The following is a 19,106-nucleotide window of genomic DNA, read 5'->3' as shown; positions in this document are numbered from 1 at the left end:
CTTATCTACAGAGATAAGAAACTTGGATGTAAACTGACAATTCATGTTATTTTTCTAAGTCCAAGGGCCATAACTAAGTGAAAAATCAACAGACCAAGACGAAATTCGAACTTGATCTGTAACTTAATTGTTATGGCAAAGCAACATACCAAATATAAAATGAATATCTGCAAGAACAGAGACAAAAAGTGCGGAAAACTGGACTGACGGACTGAGCGCATATCTAAAGTCCCCTTAGATTTCGTCGGTAGGGGACTAATAAAGATGTAACCCAAATTTTAGCCCAACTTTACAGGCTATGTCATCCAAGAGCTTTGCAAGATAGCTGCAGGGTAAAGCAATCCAGAACAACTCCCTACCACCCCATGGGGAATGGTATGGTTGAGAGGTTTAATCAAACTCTAATTAAAATGCTTGGAACACTGGATAATAAGCTCAAAGACGACTGGAAGTCATATATATGTAAGTACATTGACACATGCTTACAATTCGAAAAAGCATGAAAGTACGGGTTATTCCCCTTTCTTCCTTATGTTTGGGAGACATCTGTAACTCGCTATCGATGCATTTCTCGGCTTGAACTCTGATACTTCTGAGAAAGTTGGCAGTCGTGATAACTTTGCGAAAAACTTCAGAATCGACTCAAATTTTCTTACAAAGTTGCTTCACGAGAAGCAGAAAGAAATGCAAGCCGTCATAAAAACATATATGATGCAAAGGTCCGAGAATCTACAATACAGGTCGGTGACCGTGTATTGATAAGAAATGTGGGTTTAAATGGCAAAAATAAACTGGCTGATCCCTTATATTGTTGCTAAACAGCCCAGTCCTGAAATATCTGTGCACATTGTGGAAAAAGAAAATGGTAATTGTAAGGACAAATCAAAGACCTTGCATAGAAATATGTTATTGCCTATTTCCTATATACCCAAATTGTCAGATACAGAGCAGATTAGTACAGGTTCCGAGGCACTGCCTATCAAAATATCTGATCAAACTTGTATTCCTGTTATTCCTGCCAATGTCAAACCTACTCCTGCACCTAGAAGCGAATGTAAGGAAAGTGAGAATACTGGGTCAAGCACTGAATCTTCTGGTTCTGATTCAGATTCTGAAGGTAGGCAGGTATACATCATTCCGCAGCGGAGAGTAAGTAGACATACTCCTATCATTCCCCATAGTCCAAGTACACTACTGGACACTACTGCTGGCATGTATGATACTACCGACTCTACTTTGAATCGCAATTTGTCCACTATAACTAGTACTTCAACGCCCCTCCCTAGACGTTCTTCTAGATAGGTGAGACCACCCAACAAGTATGGTGAGTGGGTGCAACAAGTAACTCCTGTTTATTTTGTATAGTGTCAGGGGAAGAATGTTACATGATGTTCAGTGGATTTGTAAATATCTTAATTTATTTTTTTTCTTCTTTTAATTCAATAGTTTGTCTGTAAATTGCCATATGGACAATTGAACATTGTAATATATATATTTTCTTTTAAAATGTCAGGAGCCATTTTCCCTAACAGGGGAGAATGTCACAGTTGCAATTTATTTAGAATATATTTATGCGCTATAATTATATCAGTATTCATACTGGCGCGCATAGCCAATTGAATACAAACTAGTTTTTCAAGTATGTGAGAGTCAGTGTGAACGTTTTGTATTGTACAGGTGGTAATTATTTCTATTTTTAGCTCAACTTTACGTTTGACTGACCAGTGGTCCGAGTTCATAATACTGTGGACCAATGGATTTTACCGAATACTAATTAATTATGCATGTGTTACTAACCCGCGCACTATATAAAGTTAGAAACCCTGCCAAAATCCCCACTCTAAGACTTGTACCAATACGGCTATATTGGACAGTTCTTGCTAAAATATCGATTCACTCTATGTAACGTAAACATACTGGATGCCTGGTAAGATTTACATTTATCTTGTAATTCATTTACTTGTTAAATATATGTAATTATATTAATATTAATATTATCAGTTATCGTAAATGTTTAAATGTCTTTCAGTTTACGTCTTGTGTTTTATGATTGTCTATTGTCTTGTGTGCATATTTGTGAGTATGTTTTCATATTTTTTCTAGGGTTTTTCCCTTCTATTGAAATAAAATAATTGTCTGAGACTGACCCAGTTTTGTGTTGTTTGCAACAAAACAGCAACCCTGCGACAATTGTTATTAATGTTTTTTGTGAGTTTAATAACCTTACAAGCATGACATGGCAATTTTGACAAAATTTAAATCACTTCGCATGATTACACGGCACTATCAAACTTTTACCTGCATGAGCGATCGATAAGTGTGTAGTGACACGAATTATCGCCGTAACTTATGACATCATTTAATTGAAACAACGTTCGATTGCATTGTTCTTTGAACTGCAATGTGAAATCAGGAGAGGGATTGAGTATGTTTCTCTTCCCAAAAGACCCCACATTTAGGAAAATTTGGACATTGAAACTGAAAATAAATAGACAAGTATCTGCATGTGCGCGACAATTTTATAAACAAGGATCAGTTCTCCATCAATTCTGATGGTGCATCTGCTGTTTGATTCCAGACAAAATGTATTGTGTTGATTAACAGGGCAATTCCTACAACACAAGAGGGAGGAGAGTAATCTATTATAATTCTTTTAAAAAACTCAATCAAAAAGGGGGGAGGAAGTAATTCCCACCCCCCTTCCAAATCCCCCACTGAATATGTATTCAATGTGTGTAATATCACATATTGTCTACCTGTCTTGTAAGTCAACCGTTACCTGATTAAAATTAAGTATATCTCACAATGCCGCTATATAAATCTTTTAATTACAATAACAATTTAACTAAATGCAAATTCACTCTTTTCCAAAATGCCTAAATCAAAATCCTTACCTGAGCTTATTGCAGGTAATGCAATTGACCTCATCCTCAGTCTGTCTGCTTCTCTGAAGGTGACCTTTACAGACTCACAGAGATCATCCAAGCACTGATTTTTGTTTCTATAATCAAACCACCTCGGTCCCACTGTGTGGATAACACATTTGTATGGTAATCTGCCAGCAGATGTCACACCACAACTTCCTACTGGTATTGGACCATTCTTTGCTATATAGTCCTTACTTTCCTCATCAAATTTATAACCAGCTGCCTCAGATATTGCAGTTGCAACTCCTCCATGCCAAAGGTTTTCATTTGCTGCATTGACAATACAATCTACTTCTAAGCGGGTGATGCTGCCTGTGTAAATTTTTATCGCTAGACCTTCTTTGGTTTTGATTTCTACTTGCTCTGATGGCTTACTCAATGATTTCTGCAAGAGCAAATATTTAAAGATATTTAAAAACCTTTTTAGTAATATAACATTTAGCAGGATTACCTTTTGTAAGATAAGTAATTTAATGTGAGCAATGAAGACTACCAGACATTCTTTCTGTCAAGTATTAGATAGTGCTGTTGAATTTCTTTTTTAAGTCCCCTACCGGTATTGTCATCTAAGACGTATACCAATTCTCTTTTATACAAGTATCAATAGATTGGAAAGCAAGCCATGTAATCACTTAATATGTATCACTTATGTAAATCTGCTCTCAAAGTTCTGATACACACGAGAGACTGATGGGGAAAAAATCGTGGCAAATTAACGTGCAAATATATACCATGACTAACACAGTTGTTTTGTACATAATATAGAATATACACTATCATGAGTAGTACACACAAAAGGTCCACAGGACTTATCGGTCACCTGAATACTAGTGAAAAAGTATCACTATTTCCATGGGCTATGGAATCTAGAAAGAATTTCCTGTTCTGAATATCTAAGCTAAATTTTAACATTCAGCAAAAGTATAAAACAAGATGTGTTCTTAAAACTAAGTCAATTAATGCCCTCAAAAGAGCTAGCATACACTGATGAAAAGCTTTAAATAATATAATAGGAGTATTAACATTAAAACAACTACTTTGGACCCATACTATAGAGTCAAAACCCTGGGTTGTAAAATTCACCATTTTTTGTACATACTTTTCTGCTCTTCCTAAGTATGCATTTTATAACGTATATCAGCAAACTTACACATAAATGCTATATACTAAGTTTGGCCCCAGGATGGGGGCCAAAATCGTCATAATGGCTGACTACCTTTAAAAACATGGATGAAAATATAAATATCAGCAATATTTACTTATTCATTTAAAAAATCCTCTCCTAGCTGAGTAGCTCAGTAGGTAAATTAGCATGTCAACTATTAAACTTAAGATCACGGGTTCAAGTCCAGCAGGGGTTTTAATTTTTTCCCCCAGATTGCTTTGTACTAAAACTGCAATTTTTGACTATATATATAAAAGTAAACTTGAAAGTTTTTGATTTCAAAATTATGTTGTACATATCATCCATTTTCAGCCATATCAAATTTCTCTGGTGTAGCATGCCTCCTTAAGTTGAAAATTGTGTAGGGTGTCAATTTTGTTGATTGCATGCTTAAAGATCAGTACCAGTGTCCTAATGTGAACATTGGGCAGATATGTAAATTGGCACTTGGTTGGTTCATGCAGTCCTCCCTGACATTGACTGAGCTTTCCCACAGAGACTGTTTCACCAAGTAATGCATAGAGTGTTGGCCATCTGTCTGTGTCTCACAAGTACTTGGTGTAGACAACCATCATGCTGGATCACGTGAAGGAAGAGGATGTAGATTTCCTTTGGAATGGCGTACATATACTCAATGTTGCATCGATTGTGGAGACCCACATCTTGAAGTGTGACTTTGACCCCACTTTCAAGGTCAACTCCTAAGACCTTGTGGGGGAGAAAGTGTTATCTTGACCTTGACCCAATTGCAAGGTCATTCAAGGTTGACAATTCCATTCCAGTGGATTCCGGGTCTTTATCACCGTTAGTCTTTGAGTGACGACTTTCAGAGACAGTCACTGAGTTTAAGGGTCTTCGGATTTCTGAGATTCATCTCTCATGGAAATAAGTAGTGACATGAATTTTTCGGCCCCTATTTGTTCCCTGGGGTCAATATGAAAATTCCGAAACCTTATTGCACATCTACAGGACATTTCTATTCAGCTCCTAGAATATCATGTGACTAGTAACTCCTAAAGATGTAGATCATGGAGTTTAAGTGACAAGCTTCATGATAGAAAACATAATTTTTCGGCACCCATTTGCCCCCTGGGGCCAATATGAAAATTCTGAAACCCTATTACACATCTACAGGACATTACTTTTCAGCTCCTAGAATATCCTTTGGATAGCGTTATAAATGTGGATATAGTTTTAGTGACAACAACCGGGACGAATGGACGGACCAGGATAAAAACAATATACCCGAACTTTCTTTAGAAAGTGCAGGTATAATAATTGTATTATACTAAAAAGAACACCTACCTGAAGCGACGTTGCCTTTTCATTACCTGCAATATATACAAACATATACTATATTGTGGATCAGCCCAATGGATGAATACGATGTGTCTTAATTTGCTCCCTATAAAACACTGATTAGCAAGGTGTAAACAATAAACATGTAGTTTGCAGTGTACTGATAAATACGGTTATAGACTTAGTGTAGTGATAGTGGTAGCGTTTTTGTATATCTATAGCCAATCTGATTAAAATCGGCTCCTCGATCCGCTTTTTTTTTTTTTTTTTTTTTTTTTTTTTTAGGATTTTAATCAGATTGATCATTAGCCATCTTACATTGTATGTAAACATTTTCATTTGTCCTGAGGAAAGGACAGATCGGTCTCGAAAATTGTTTATGCCATTGGTCCTTTTAGTGCTATCTCTCTCTCTCTCTCTCTCTCTCTCTCTATATATATATATATATATATGTAACAAAAATGAGATATACGATACTATATATATATATATATATATATATATATATATATATGTGTGTGTGTGTGTGTGTGTGTATGTATCTAGATACATGTGTAGATAGATATATCAAGTTTAAATTTTTTCACAAACTATGTAATACTGGGGTATATTACTTCTGTAAAAACATGTAATGATTAGAACAAGAGGCCCATGGGCCACATCGCTCACCTGAATCATCTTGGCCCATATTTAAAGATTTTCCCTATATATTCGCATGTAAAACTGTGATCTCTATTGTAGCCCCAACCTACAGATAGGGGGCCGTAATTTTTACAAAATTGAATCTGCACTATGTCAGGAAGCTTTCATGTAAATTTCAGCTCTTCTGGCCTAGTGGTTCTTGAGGAGAAGATTTTTAAATGACCCTACCCTATATTTGCATTTTTGTGATTATCTCCCCTTTGAAGGTGGAATGGCCCTTCATTTAAACAAACTTGAAAGCCCTTCACCTAAGGATGCTTTTTCCTAAGTTTGGTTAAAATTGGCCCAGTGGTTCTGGTGAAGAAGTCAAAAATGTAAAAAAGGAAGATGGGCAGACAGACGGACAGACGATGGACAACAGGCGATCAGAAAAGTTCACTTGAGCTTTCAGCTCAGGTGAGCTAAATATGATTACCACTAGCACAGTTTTCCTTGATCCGTAGAACCCCTTTGAGGGTTTCCATCTCGATGCCATTACTAACTACTTTCCATGAGGGCTGCATTGGCATGTCTGGAATCCAATTCCCAACAAAACTGCTGGACAATTTGTCAAAGACACACTGAATAATTTTGTAGTTGTCTCCCTTGAGGTTTAGGTACACCTGCACTTCTTCGTCATGTATCATATCTCCCAGTGAAGAGACTAGTATAATATGAAAAGTACTTTCCTGGGCAACGTAACAAACTGAAGGCTTTATCAATGCTTTGGATTTTAAAGAAATTGCCTTGGTAACCATGAGTTTACCAAAGCTTGCTGCAGCTCTTTCAAAAGTCCAATCCAATTCTTTTGGGATAAACTTCACGGTATCTACAGTGACTTGACATCCAGGTGACTGAGATTGAAGATCTTCCAGTCGCACTTCCATTGATTTGGAAATGCTATACAGAGACAGATGCTTATTGATACGAGGTGCAATGTCAACATAAAGACATGCCTGTAAGCATGACTCGACAAATTTACTCAATCGTGTCTTTTCCATCCCTATAAGTGCTTCTTTATCACACTGTTGATGTGCTACAGCATTGCAGAGTTCATCTTTTCTTTGGTCTAAAATCCTTTTTGCTTTGATGAAACATGCTGCGATTTCCTTTTGAATACCTTCAGATTCTGAGATATTAGTCTCACTCATTTCGGTCAGCTGTGACAAAGATACCTGTGACTGTTTTTCTATTTGCTGTACACTTTCTTTCAGTTTTTGGATTTTCTTTCTCTTTTCATTTGCTACTTCTGCTATGTCACATATAATGTGATTTCTGTGAGCACTTATGGCACATATCATACACACTGGTTTCATACAAGATTCCGTACGACAAAACATTTTCATCATTTCTTTTTCATGACCTGACGTAGGACAATATGTGATATCAGAAAACATACTAAGGCTTCCCATTTCCCTTTCCAAAAGATTTTCCATTGAAGTGTAAGAATGGCATTTTAATGTTCTCAAACTGGAATGCAATTTAGTACAGTCCAAACAAATGAAATATGAACAGTCAAAACAACGGTGAGATGCTAATCGATCATTTGTGCACATCTCACAAATGATACTGGATTCTCCGCTTAACAAACGAGAGATTTCCAATACAGCTCTCCTCGTACCATCATGGGGTAAGATGATGTTCCCATTTTCATAGCAGATATGGACACACTGACAAATTTGACATTCAAAACTTGTATTGTGTGATGCCCAAACATGAGAAACACACTGTTTACACACGGCATTCAAGCAAGGCAACAGAAGTGGCTGTTTTCTGTCATTGTCGAATCCCTCTTTGCATTTTTCACAAGTTAGAAAGAGCTTCAGTTTTTCTGAATTGGCAAGGAAACCGTACACAGCATCTATGAAGATATAAAATATGAAAATATATACATGTATATGAAATTCATGCTGGATTTTTCCAATTTGACGCTATATGATATCTATTTAAATAATAAAATGCTTCCTTTGGTTTAATTGTTAAATGGGAGATTAATTTCAAGTCGCAAACATATAATATTTGCAGAAAAAAATGCATATAACCCACGCTAGTTTAAATCCAAATATCTAAAGTATTAAGATCTGCAATGAATGATGAAAATATTTGAATACATTAGACATGTGTGTAAAATATATGCCCTTCTTTCCCACAATTTCAAAACCATATTTGTATAATATGATATGACATATGATATGTATATACATGTATACAAATCACTTATTCTAGACACACATAAAGTGACTGTTTTGAATGAAAAGATAATGCAATGAAAACTAATTCAGACACCCAGTCAATAATAGTTTGGTCAGTTGGCCTGGGGTACATACAGTAACTATATTATGGCCAAATGTCCCTCATGTCATTTAATTGGGACCCTCCCCTCTCCCTGGGGTGATGATTTCAACACTTTTGAATCTACATTCTTTGAGGAAGCTTTTACATAAGTTTTATCTTTTGTGGTATAGTTCTTGAGATTTCCCCTATATATTTTGAAATTGGCTCAGTGGTTGTGAAGAAGAAGTAATGTGTAAAGTTTAGAGATGGACAATTTGACAGATGTACAGACAGAAAACAGGCGATTCAGAAAAGCTCAAATGAGTTTTCAGCTCAGGTGAGCTAAAAGATGTCAAGCGGTAAAATTTGTAGAGAAAAGAGAATATTAAACATTCCTCAAATGTGACAAGTCCCATACAGGAATAATAGTTCCCTAATGACTGATCTAGTTTTTGTTTATCTAATCATTTGAATAAACTATTTGATGCTCTACAAAACAAGTCCCACCAGCCTTATCAATAACTTGAGTTAAAAGTATCACTAGCCCTAAGGGTTATAAAATGAAAAGGTGATTCAGAAGATAACAGTGAAATTAAAAAATGTTTTATTTAAATCACTAATGTATATCTCCACATTCGTGCTTATATATCTCCAGTTTAAAAAAACAGACTATAGGAACTCTTCAATTTCAGGAGATAACAAGATATGATTATAATCTACTGATTATAAAATCTCCCAAAGAAAGTACTGGCTGTATAAAAGTGGCGTTTTGTAAGTACTACTATTTTTCTCCCTTAACAAAATCCATGCCAATTTTAACTTCATTTAAAAATATCTAGATCACGAAGACTTTGGTTTTGAAATTTTTCAAAAAATCTCCTTTTGTCCTTCAGTAAAACTGGTGTCACTTCACCTTGATCCTAGTTTGTAGGTCCCATAGCCTCTCATCATAGTCACGGTTCTAAAGTTATACAAGTTTTTATAATCGAGGTTAAGGTCAATGGAGATACTAGTTTGTACATCACTACACCCTTTTATTATTTCTGAAGATTCCATGTTTCTATTAGTCCCAGTTCTGAAGTTATACCAGATTTATGTTCAAGGTCAAGGTCTATACATTATTTATGAAGATAGCATCTCTCTATCAGACCTAATTCTTCAGTAATACCAACTTTATGTTCTAAGGTCAGAGGTCAATGTCATTTGAGTCACTTAACCTTGATACTAGTTTGTAGTTCCTATCATTTCTGAAGACCCCATGTCTCTATCAGGTCTGGTTCTTAAGAAATACCATTTTTATGTTTTAAGGTCAGAGGTCAAGGTCACTGAAGTCACTTGACCTTGATACTAATTTGTAGGTCCTGTCTTTTTCTTTTCATTTTCGAAAACCCCAGGACTCTATCTATCATATTTGTAAAGTTATTTCTGTTGAATTTTGGAATTAATTTCCCCCCATAGAGTTCTATGTTAAACCCCACCCCCATCTGATACCCCCAAAATGTACCATAACCCCCTTCAATCTGAAAACAAAAACATTTCTCCACATCTAGATACATTGGCATATCATATCCTGGAATATCTACCCAGGTATTACTTTCATCAACTGGTTATGGTGAAAGGTGTTTGACAGTTTTAGGTGTGAGAAAGAAATGGAAGAAGAAGAAAAACCGAGCAAAAACAATAAAGTATCCAAACTTCGTTTGGGAGACTTAAATATAAATTATTGCACCATGGCAGTCACCATTTGAACGAAAAATTTAGTGATAGTTTTTATTATGAAATTTACATACCTAGACGGTAGGTGAATGTGATGCAGCATTAGTAGTGATACGTGTTGGTTTATAGTTAAATAACTTATCTCAAACGAGCAGCAATGTCACCTAGGTGTACTAGAACTGACCAAAGCTGAATGTTTTCCAGTTATGAATTATGTAGGCCTACTCTGAGAATCGGTGAAGGCTTGATGCCCAGCCGAATCTCAGCTGAGATTAGTGTTTTGTTACCTATGTAAACACTTAATCAACATGAACAAATTCGCTCTAGGCATTCACATATATCTAAGTAAGATCCAAGCAGAAAAATCATACGTTACATTGATTGTGTGTATATACTATATAGCTACCACTGCCAATTCAAAATATCAAGTAGGAATGCAAACAAAGAAAAGTGTTTTATGGGACCCAGAATTCACTTTGAGAGATCATTATAGAACTTCCAGAGATCAGATATTCAAGAGATGGAGAGTAAACTTGCTTACTAATTTAATATAGAGAGAAAAATTGGAAATGTGATTTCACTTTGCAAGATCAAGAACTTCCGAGAGATTTTAGTTTGAAACATCTCGAGATCTGCATTATGAGAACATACTTCTGTCATTATATTTTCTAAATTGGGTATTACAGTAATTCAATTGACTGTTCATTACATTAACAATATAGAGACTTAATTGTGCTCATCATTCCTAATTTGAAAATGAATTAATTTTAAGACCATGAGTGTTTTACATACCTTTTTGTGCAATATCTGTCCCTGAACTTTCCTTTGAGATTTCATTTGTCTATAAAGGTTATTAACAGAAAGGTAGAATTAACTGATGTACAAAGATTAATCAAACAGTTGCTTATCATGTAGTTTTTGACAAAAGAGTTCATGTAAATCACTGTTACTATAGTAAGGGCAAGTAAGAATCAACAAATAATCAATTGCAGAAATTAATGTTGAGCTATACGTATGACAGTAAGAGGTATTGTCCAGACCCTGAGGCATGCTACTATACCACCTGTATGGAACGGTATGAAAGATTCTTATATGGAACGCTGTACAGTTTGCATGGAACAAGTGTTGCAATAGGATTAATTGTTTGGATAACATTTTTTAGGTAACACATTATTCAAAACAAATAGGATGCGAAGAGGGCCACATCAAAGTTCTATGCAATATGTTATTCATAAGCACACTGCATGATAGGTGCAAAACTGTAGCTATCTGAGAAAATATTGGGACAGATTAGAGATCTAATCTGTTCTGCAGCTATGTGTGTGATGGCCTAGAGAAGTTGAACAAAGCTCAACTCCCAAATCTTCCAAGATATAGGGTTAACAGCGGGTGTGACCGGTCGACAGGGAATGCTTACTCCTCCTAGGCATCTGATCCAATCTCTGGTGTGTCTAGAGGTCCGTGTTTGCTCAGCTCTCTATTTTGTATTGCTTGTAGGAGTTATGAGATTGATCACTGTTCGTTATCTTCACCTTTCCCACATACATGTATATTGAATCAAATCTGTTCAATGGATTTTAAGATATACTCTGGACAACACCCTTCAAAATGGAAATAAAGCTTCCTTGAATGTTAAAAAATTGCAATCAAAATAGCAGCCTGGTTTATTGTTTGTTTTACGTCCCGTCGAAAAATTTTCATTCATATTGAGATGTTACCGACTGTAGGTAAAGTACTACAAATTTAGACGTATGCTTAGCACTCGGGACATCGTTTCACAAAAACATCGTAAATCTTAAGTAGTTCGTCAGTGGGGTGTAGGTAGTAAGTAGATGAATTTCAGCATTTCTAAAAAAAAAATTAATTTACAGTGTGTTGTACAAAGATGGCAGCATTTATGCAAGTTATTGACGAGGAAGCAAGGAGAAATTTGAAGAGACAGCGGGTTTTTAGAGATAATGACCACATACACCAGAAGTGTAGAGATCTATGTATTTAACCTCCCGTCCCCTCTACCCGATGAAAAAATATAGAACCAATAAGTTATCCAAAGTATGTGATTTCCCGCCTATCTCTCAAAGTTTCAAAAAACTAGGGTGTGATAGAAAAGGAATGGACAGATAGACTAAGACAATGTGATCTGTAAGTGCTAAATGTAACACAAAAGTGATTTTTTTTATTTTGTATTTAAAGGAATGAATATGGAATTTTTAATAGTGATCGAGCCATTAGCTTTGGTGGCTCAATTAGCATACTTGATTCTAACAATCCAGCACACTCGGGTAAACCAGCTATGACTGGCAACACACTTGATTGCGAGAGGGAATTGTGCACGCATCCTGCCAGGTGAGCCAATAAAATTTAATCAATACATGCAGGTAGCTATCGTCGGATACCCACGAGTGATCTCGTCTTTTACTCATCACCCGTGGGCAAACTCGCCGAAAAAGCATCGTATGTAATTAATATGCGCGGGTCATTTGATTGGCTACTGCACAGAGTCGCGATGGCAAATCAACGAATCAAAGTTTATGTTACACATGTATATTCGGCAATGACAAAAACTTTTTCGGTAGTTAACACACCGATTGCAAATAAATCCACTCACCGGTGCATTTCGCAGTTTGAGAAAGGTACTCGCATATAATTTTTGCCTGGTATTTGATGTAAGTGACCTGTACGACTTGTCTTCAATCGTTTTAAAACAAAATTTACACGTTTTAATGGGCTTCAAGATATTTAGCATAAATAGCTAGCTAATAAACATATTTTCAAAATTGAAGAGTTCCAACTTTCTGATTGGTTGTCTATAATCAACAAATTAGCATATTTTACGATGATATTTCGGAGAGTTTGCCCACGGGTGATGAGTAGAAAACGAGATAACCCGTGGGTATCCGACGATGGCAGGTAGCTTCAAGACGGCAAACTTAATGGAGACAGTAGTATAAAGAGTGGCTTATTCTAAGACATAACGCTTTAATTTCAAAAGTTAGACATTGCATTTAGACAGAAAATTTGAAATGAATAAAGTAGATGGAACTTACCACAAAATCAGAACCTTTTTCTTCAAATTCCTCTCTGGTCTGCTGCAAATCTTCTTCAAAATGTGTCTGAAAATGGTACATGTATATATAACAATGTCATGAAGAAATTAAGTAATACCTGCATTCAGGTGATTGCCTTTAAGCGTAATAAAAAAACTACTTACAAGTATCCTCACCCTGAATTTGTATAATGTATATATAGCTACACAGAAATGTATTTGTCCAAAGAATTTAATGCCACTCTTTAGAAAATTGGTCCAGCGCAACATCTGAAGCAAATCTAATTTTTCTAAAAATAACTTTGGGCATATTTTGTTGTTATTCATATCTGTCCATCCTTCTCTCTATGTGTCTGTTACATTTCTTGCTAATGGAATTCCTCTTTCAAATCAACTGAGATAGGAAAAAATTCTTTTCAAATATGATTGGGCATTTCTTGCAGATGTGCAGTATGGGTTTGGAAATTCAATTAGACTTTCTACGATTCAAGACCAGGGGGTTGAAATAAGGGTACTAAGATTTTTTATGAATCCTTATAATGTTTCAAAAGTTGTATAATTTAGGGGTTTAGGGATTCTAATTTTGTGACAAAATGATTGTTTTTTGTCTATTTATGAGTAATAAGGTTTCAGATGTTCAATTAACCTATAGTGGACTTTTCGATATCTTAATGTTAGATATATATCTGGACGTTTCAGCTTGCAGACAATTTTTCTTCCGAACAGATTTTCAAAAACCATTATTTTGTTTTTTATCCAAAATTCTGCGTCCTAGATCCAATTCACAGCCTGTTTTTATTACAACAAAAATCATGAGCTTTGGGTGTTAATTGTTGTAAAAACACTGGCCTGGCTGACTATCTTTTCAAAAACAATTACTGTAAGTGGTTTAAATTTGCAGTGCTAAAAGTTTACGGTTTTTCATATTGGTCTAATTTTCGCAGAATTCAAATTCTATAATGATGTTCAAAATGTATTGTGTCACACTTGCAAAATGATTGCAGTTATTTTAATTTCGTGAAAAAATCCCTGACCGCAAACATAGCAAAATTAAAACCACAGAAATGCAATTCGATCAACACGCAAGTGAGAGTCTCAAGCACACATATCAATGATATCATAATAGACATAATTACCTTTGTGGCCGCAATCATTTCCCCATTTACAGTACCTGGCCTCAATGCTGCAAAGGTTATTATGTCTATTATGATATCATTGGTATGTGTGCTTGAGACTCTCACTTGCGTGTTGAATTGCATTTCTGTTTTGCTAGTATATTGTGTATAAAATATATACTATCAACAAAATATTTACACATGCAGTTAAAGTATAGTAACATCAATTATAATATTGGTTTATCCATAGTTAAAAATAAATCTGAATTCTGGAGTTTCATAACGATTGTTCTCTATAATTGCATAATATTTTATCATCTTGTAAGCGTATCGGACACTTGACTTGCAAAGATGAGTATTTAATATACACACCAGAATTTTATTTAGTACTTTGAATTTGTAAATCGATGAAATCATAATACATGTACACTGTAAAAGTGGTTTATAATTTACACATGGGAAGAATTTACACTAATACATGTATCATGTAGTCATGTAATAAGTGCGTAAATTTATACATGTAGTAATAAATATTTGATGTAATATATATTATATTCAGTAATAACCATGTATTTTTTACCCACTCATAATGTTAGATGTGACCAAGATGTGTTTGTGAAACACAAATGCCCCCGATAATGGCCAATTCCGAAGATGGCCAAGGTCACAAGGACAAATATCTTGGTAGCTGTAGAAAGATCTTGTCACAAGAAATGCTCATGTACAATATGAAAGCTCTAATATTTACCATTTAGAAGTTATGACCAATGTCAATTTTTTAAAAAGTAGGTCAAATGTCAAGGTCAAAAGGTTTAGTACCAACAGAGAGGTCTTGTCACAAGGAATATTCATGTGAAATATCAAAGCTCTATAACTTACTCTTCAAAAGTTATAAGCAAGGTTAAGATTTTCAAAAAGTAGGTCAAACTCCAAAGTCAAGGTCACATGGTAAAAAATGTTGGTACCCACGGAAAGGTCTTGTCAAAAGGAATACTCATGTGAAATATCAAAGCTCTATCACTTACTGTTCAAAAGTTATTAGCAAGGTTAAAGTTTTCAAAAAGTAGGTCCAAGGTCAAGGTAAAAAATGTTGGTACCCACGGAAAGGTCTTGTCAAATGGAATACTCATGTGAAATATCAAAGCTCTGTCACTCACTCTTCAAAAGTTATTAGCATGGTTAAAGTTTCAGACAGAATGACAGACAGGATAAAAACAATATGCCCCACCCCACCCCCACCCCGATCTTCGATCTCGGGGGCATAAAAAAACCGTGTACTCAACCCCCAACTTAAATTATAAATGCTTTTACAGTACTACATTCAATTTAATCAAACCTAAATCAAATGTGATCTCGCTTCGGATCATTAGCATAAATCCTGTTCATGTTAGTTTTAGAATGGAAGAAGTGTTAAAATTATGACAGCTTAAGGAGCATTAAAAGTTAGCTAGAACAATTATTATTGTGACCATATAAATGGTGATGCACCCAATAGTAGTGACAGCTTTGACCCATGGTGCACTCGCCTCCTAATTACCACAACCACACTATCCTTCCAGCATTCAACAAAATCCAGGAAAGGTTCAAGCGGAATCAAGAGGTACTGTGAGCAATGCTCACTAAGAATACCCCCCGCTTACCCCAATCTCCAAAAGAGTGTTGTTTTAAAATAGGTATAAATTACCTCTTTCCTGAGTGTAAAAGAGAAAGGGCATGACAAAACCTTGCGTAGTCTGATCTCGACTGTAGGTGGAAAGGATAACACTTTAGAGCCCGGAAACCATTGCGTTTACAGACGGACAGACAACCTGATTCCAATATACCCCCCCCCAACTTTCTTGTGGGGGTATAATTATTACACACTTGGGTAACGGTGGGTATACACTACCACCACTTAGAGAGTGAAAATCAATGAAATATGTTTTACGGGACCAAACTTTACTTCGAGAGATCAAGAACTTCTAGAGATCGAACGTTCAAGAGATCAATAGTAAATTTGCTTTGCTATATAGAGAAAAAAACTGGGACCATGATTTCACTTTGAGAGACTTAGAACTTTGAGATCGAGATCGAAGTTCAAGCCATTGAGAGTCACCTGTATTCTAATTGCAAATGCTAGATAAATAGGGGACCAAAAAATCAGAAGTGCAGACTTTCCCACAAGCATCCCCCATCATTTGTCACATTATACCCAGAGGTGATTGAATTCATTACATTTCCATTAATAAATGTTATTTTTAACACTTGATAACCATGCATATGCAATTATTAGTTTGTTAAAAGAAATTGGTATGATAAGCCTCTGATGCACAAATGAGATGGTAATTTTCAATTTGAAAAACCAAAATGAAATATGAAACAAAATTCATTAACAATTTGAACAAGAAGTGTCTGTAAAACATGTATGCCTCCCTGGTGCAAAATTAACAAGAGGCCCACGGGCCACATCGCTCACCTGAGTCACCTTGGCCCATATCTGAAGACTTTCAATATATATTTGCATGTAAAACCTTAGTCCCTATTATGGCCCAAACTACCCTTTGCAAACTTGAATCTACACTATGTCAGAAAGCTTTCATGTAAATTTCAACTTCTTTGGCCCAATGGTTCTTGAGAAGAAGATTTTTAAAGCTTTTTCCTATATTTGTATGTAAAACTTTGACCCCCCCACCCCACTTGTGGCCCCATCCTACCCCCCGGGGGCCATGATTTGAACAAACTTGAATCTGCACTATGTCAGAAAGTTTTCATGTAAAAATCAGCTTTTCTGGCTCAGTGGTTCTTGAGAAGAAGATTTTTAAAGATTTTTCCTATATATTTGTATGTAAAACTTTGATCCCCAATTGTGGCCCCATCCAACCCCAGGGGCCCATGATTTGAACAAATTTGAATCTGCATTATGTCAGGAAGCTTTCATGTAAATCTCAGCTTTTCTGGCTTAGTGGTTCTTGAGAAGAAGATTTTTAGAGTTTTTCCCTATATATTTGTATGTAAAACTTTGATCCCCCCTTGTGGCCCCATCCTACCACTGGGGGCCATGATTTGAACAAACTTGAATCTGCAATATGTAAGGAAGCTTTCATGTAAATTTCAGCTCTTCTGGCCCAGTGGTTCTTGAGAAGAAGATTTTTAAATGACCCCACCCTATTTTTGCATTTTAGTGATTATCTCCCCTTTGAAAGGGACATGGCCCTTCATTTGAACAAACTTGAAAGCCCTTCACCCAAGGATGCTTTTGGCCATGTTTGGTTGAAATTGGCCCAGTGGTTCTGGAGAAGAAGTCGAAAATGTGAAAAATTTAACAAACAGACGGACGGACAGACAGACAGACGGACGGACGGACAGACAGACAGACGATGGACAAAAAGCGATCAGAAAAGCTCACTTGAACCTTTGGTTCAGGTGAGCTAAAAAGGGTTAACACACATGCATCATTTAATTTTTGATAGTAGTGCCAAACCATTTCAAACAAGAGATATTCGTAAGACACATATGCCCCCCATGGTGCAAAATTGAAAAGGGTTAAACACATACATAATTTGACTGATAGTAGTGACCACCAATTCAAAATATTGAACAGACAATATCTTCCATGTCTGGAGTGGATTGACCATGTGACGTTAAAAACCAATATGGGTCATTCATGTTGAACCAGCATACCAGATTTGGTGTCAATCAAGCAAATAATTCTTAAGATATAGGAAACAATATATTACTATGTCCAGTTTAACCCTCGACCTTTGACCATGTGACCTCAAAATCCATAGGGGTCATCTTCTCATGAAAATGTACCAGTGTACCAAGTTTGATGTCTGTCAAGCAAAGGCTTCTCAAGATATTGAGCAGACTGTATATTCCTATGTCCAATTTGACCCCTGACCTTTGACCATGTGATCTCAAAATCAATAGGGGTCATGTTCTCCTGAAGATGTACCAGTGTACCAAGATTGATGTCTGTCAAGTAAAGGGTCCTCAAGATATTGAACAGACAGTATATTCCTATGTCCAGTTTGACTCTTGACCTTTAAACATGTGACCTCAAAATCCATAGGGGTAATGTTCTCCTCAAGATGGTGTACAAGTCTGATGTCTATCAAGCAAAGGGTTCTATAGACATTGAGTGGTCAATATATTCCTATGACAAGTTTAACCCTTGACCTTTGACCATGTGAACTCAAAATCAATAAAAGTCATCTACTCCTTAGGATGTCCAAAGGTCACTGGTACAGTGTACCAAGTTTGATGTCTGTCAAGCAGAGGGTTCTCAAGATATTGAGCGGACAAGGTCTTCCTATGTCTAGAATAGATTGACCCTTGACCTTTGGACATGAAGAAACATGTGGTGTACCAAACGACAGGTGCAAAGCAACATGCCCCTCTTCTTTAAAGGGGGGCATAAATATTGAGCAGACGATATATTCCTATGTCCAGAGTGGATTGACTATGTGATCTAAAAATCAATAGGGGTCATCTACTCCTCATCTTGTACCAGTGTACAAAGTTTGGTGTCAATCAAGCAAATGATTCTTAAAATATAGGAGACAATATATTACTCAGTCCAAAATATCTGATGTTTTCCTAGCCTTTTTTGCCAAGGCACGGTAAATATCAAAATCATAAAAAAGCCAGGAAAGCGTCAGATATTTCGGACTATATATTACTATGACCAGTTTAACCCTTGACCTTTGACAATGTGATCTCATAATCAATAGGGGTCTTCTTCTCCTGAAGATGCACCAGTATACCGAGTTTGAGTCTGTCAGGCAAAGGGTTCTCAAGATATTGAGCGAACAGTGTCTTTCCATGTCCAGAGTGGATTGATCGACCCTTGACCTTTTGACCTGAAAATTGATAGGAGTCCTCTTCTATTCATAATCTACCCA

The 19,106-nt window shown here is 36.0% G+C and overlaps 1 protein-coding gene across 1 annotated transcript in view; it reads right to left on the bottom strand.

Annotated features, from left to right (window-relative positions):
- The window catches only part of LOC125663747 (uncharacterized), a 30,096-nt gene extending 16,801 nt beyond the window's left edge, over positions 1-13,295 (bottom strand). The window contains exons 1-5 of the mRNA XM_056142722.1: positions 13,110-13,295; positions 10,855-10,903; positions 6,509-7,933; positions 5,398-5,423; positions 2,895-3,312 (exon numbers count right to left, since the gene is read on the bottom strand). Coding sequence (XP_055998697.1) covers positions 2,895-3,312; positions 5,398-5,423; positions 6,509-7,933; positions 10,855-10,903; positions 13,110-13,190 — 1,999 coding nt within the window. The 5' untranslated portion in view covers positions 13,191-13,295. The remainder of the gene's footprint in view (positions 1-2,894; positions 3,313-5,397; positions 5,424-6,508; positions 7,934-10,854; positions 10,904-13,109) is intronic.
- Between the last annotated feature and the right edge of the window lie 5,811 nt (positions 13,296-19,106).

This window comes from Ostrea edulis, chromosome 1 (assembly GCF_947568905.1).
Source record: "Ostrea edulis chromosome 1, xbOstEdul1.1, whole genome shotgun sequence".
Classification (NCBI taxonomy): Eukaryota; Metazoa; Mollusca; class Bivalvia; order Ostreida; family Ostreidae; genus Ostrea; species Ostrea edulis.
Note: the sequence above shows the minus strand (reverse complement) of the source record. Positions and strands in the feature narration are given on the sequence as shown.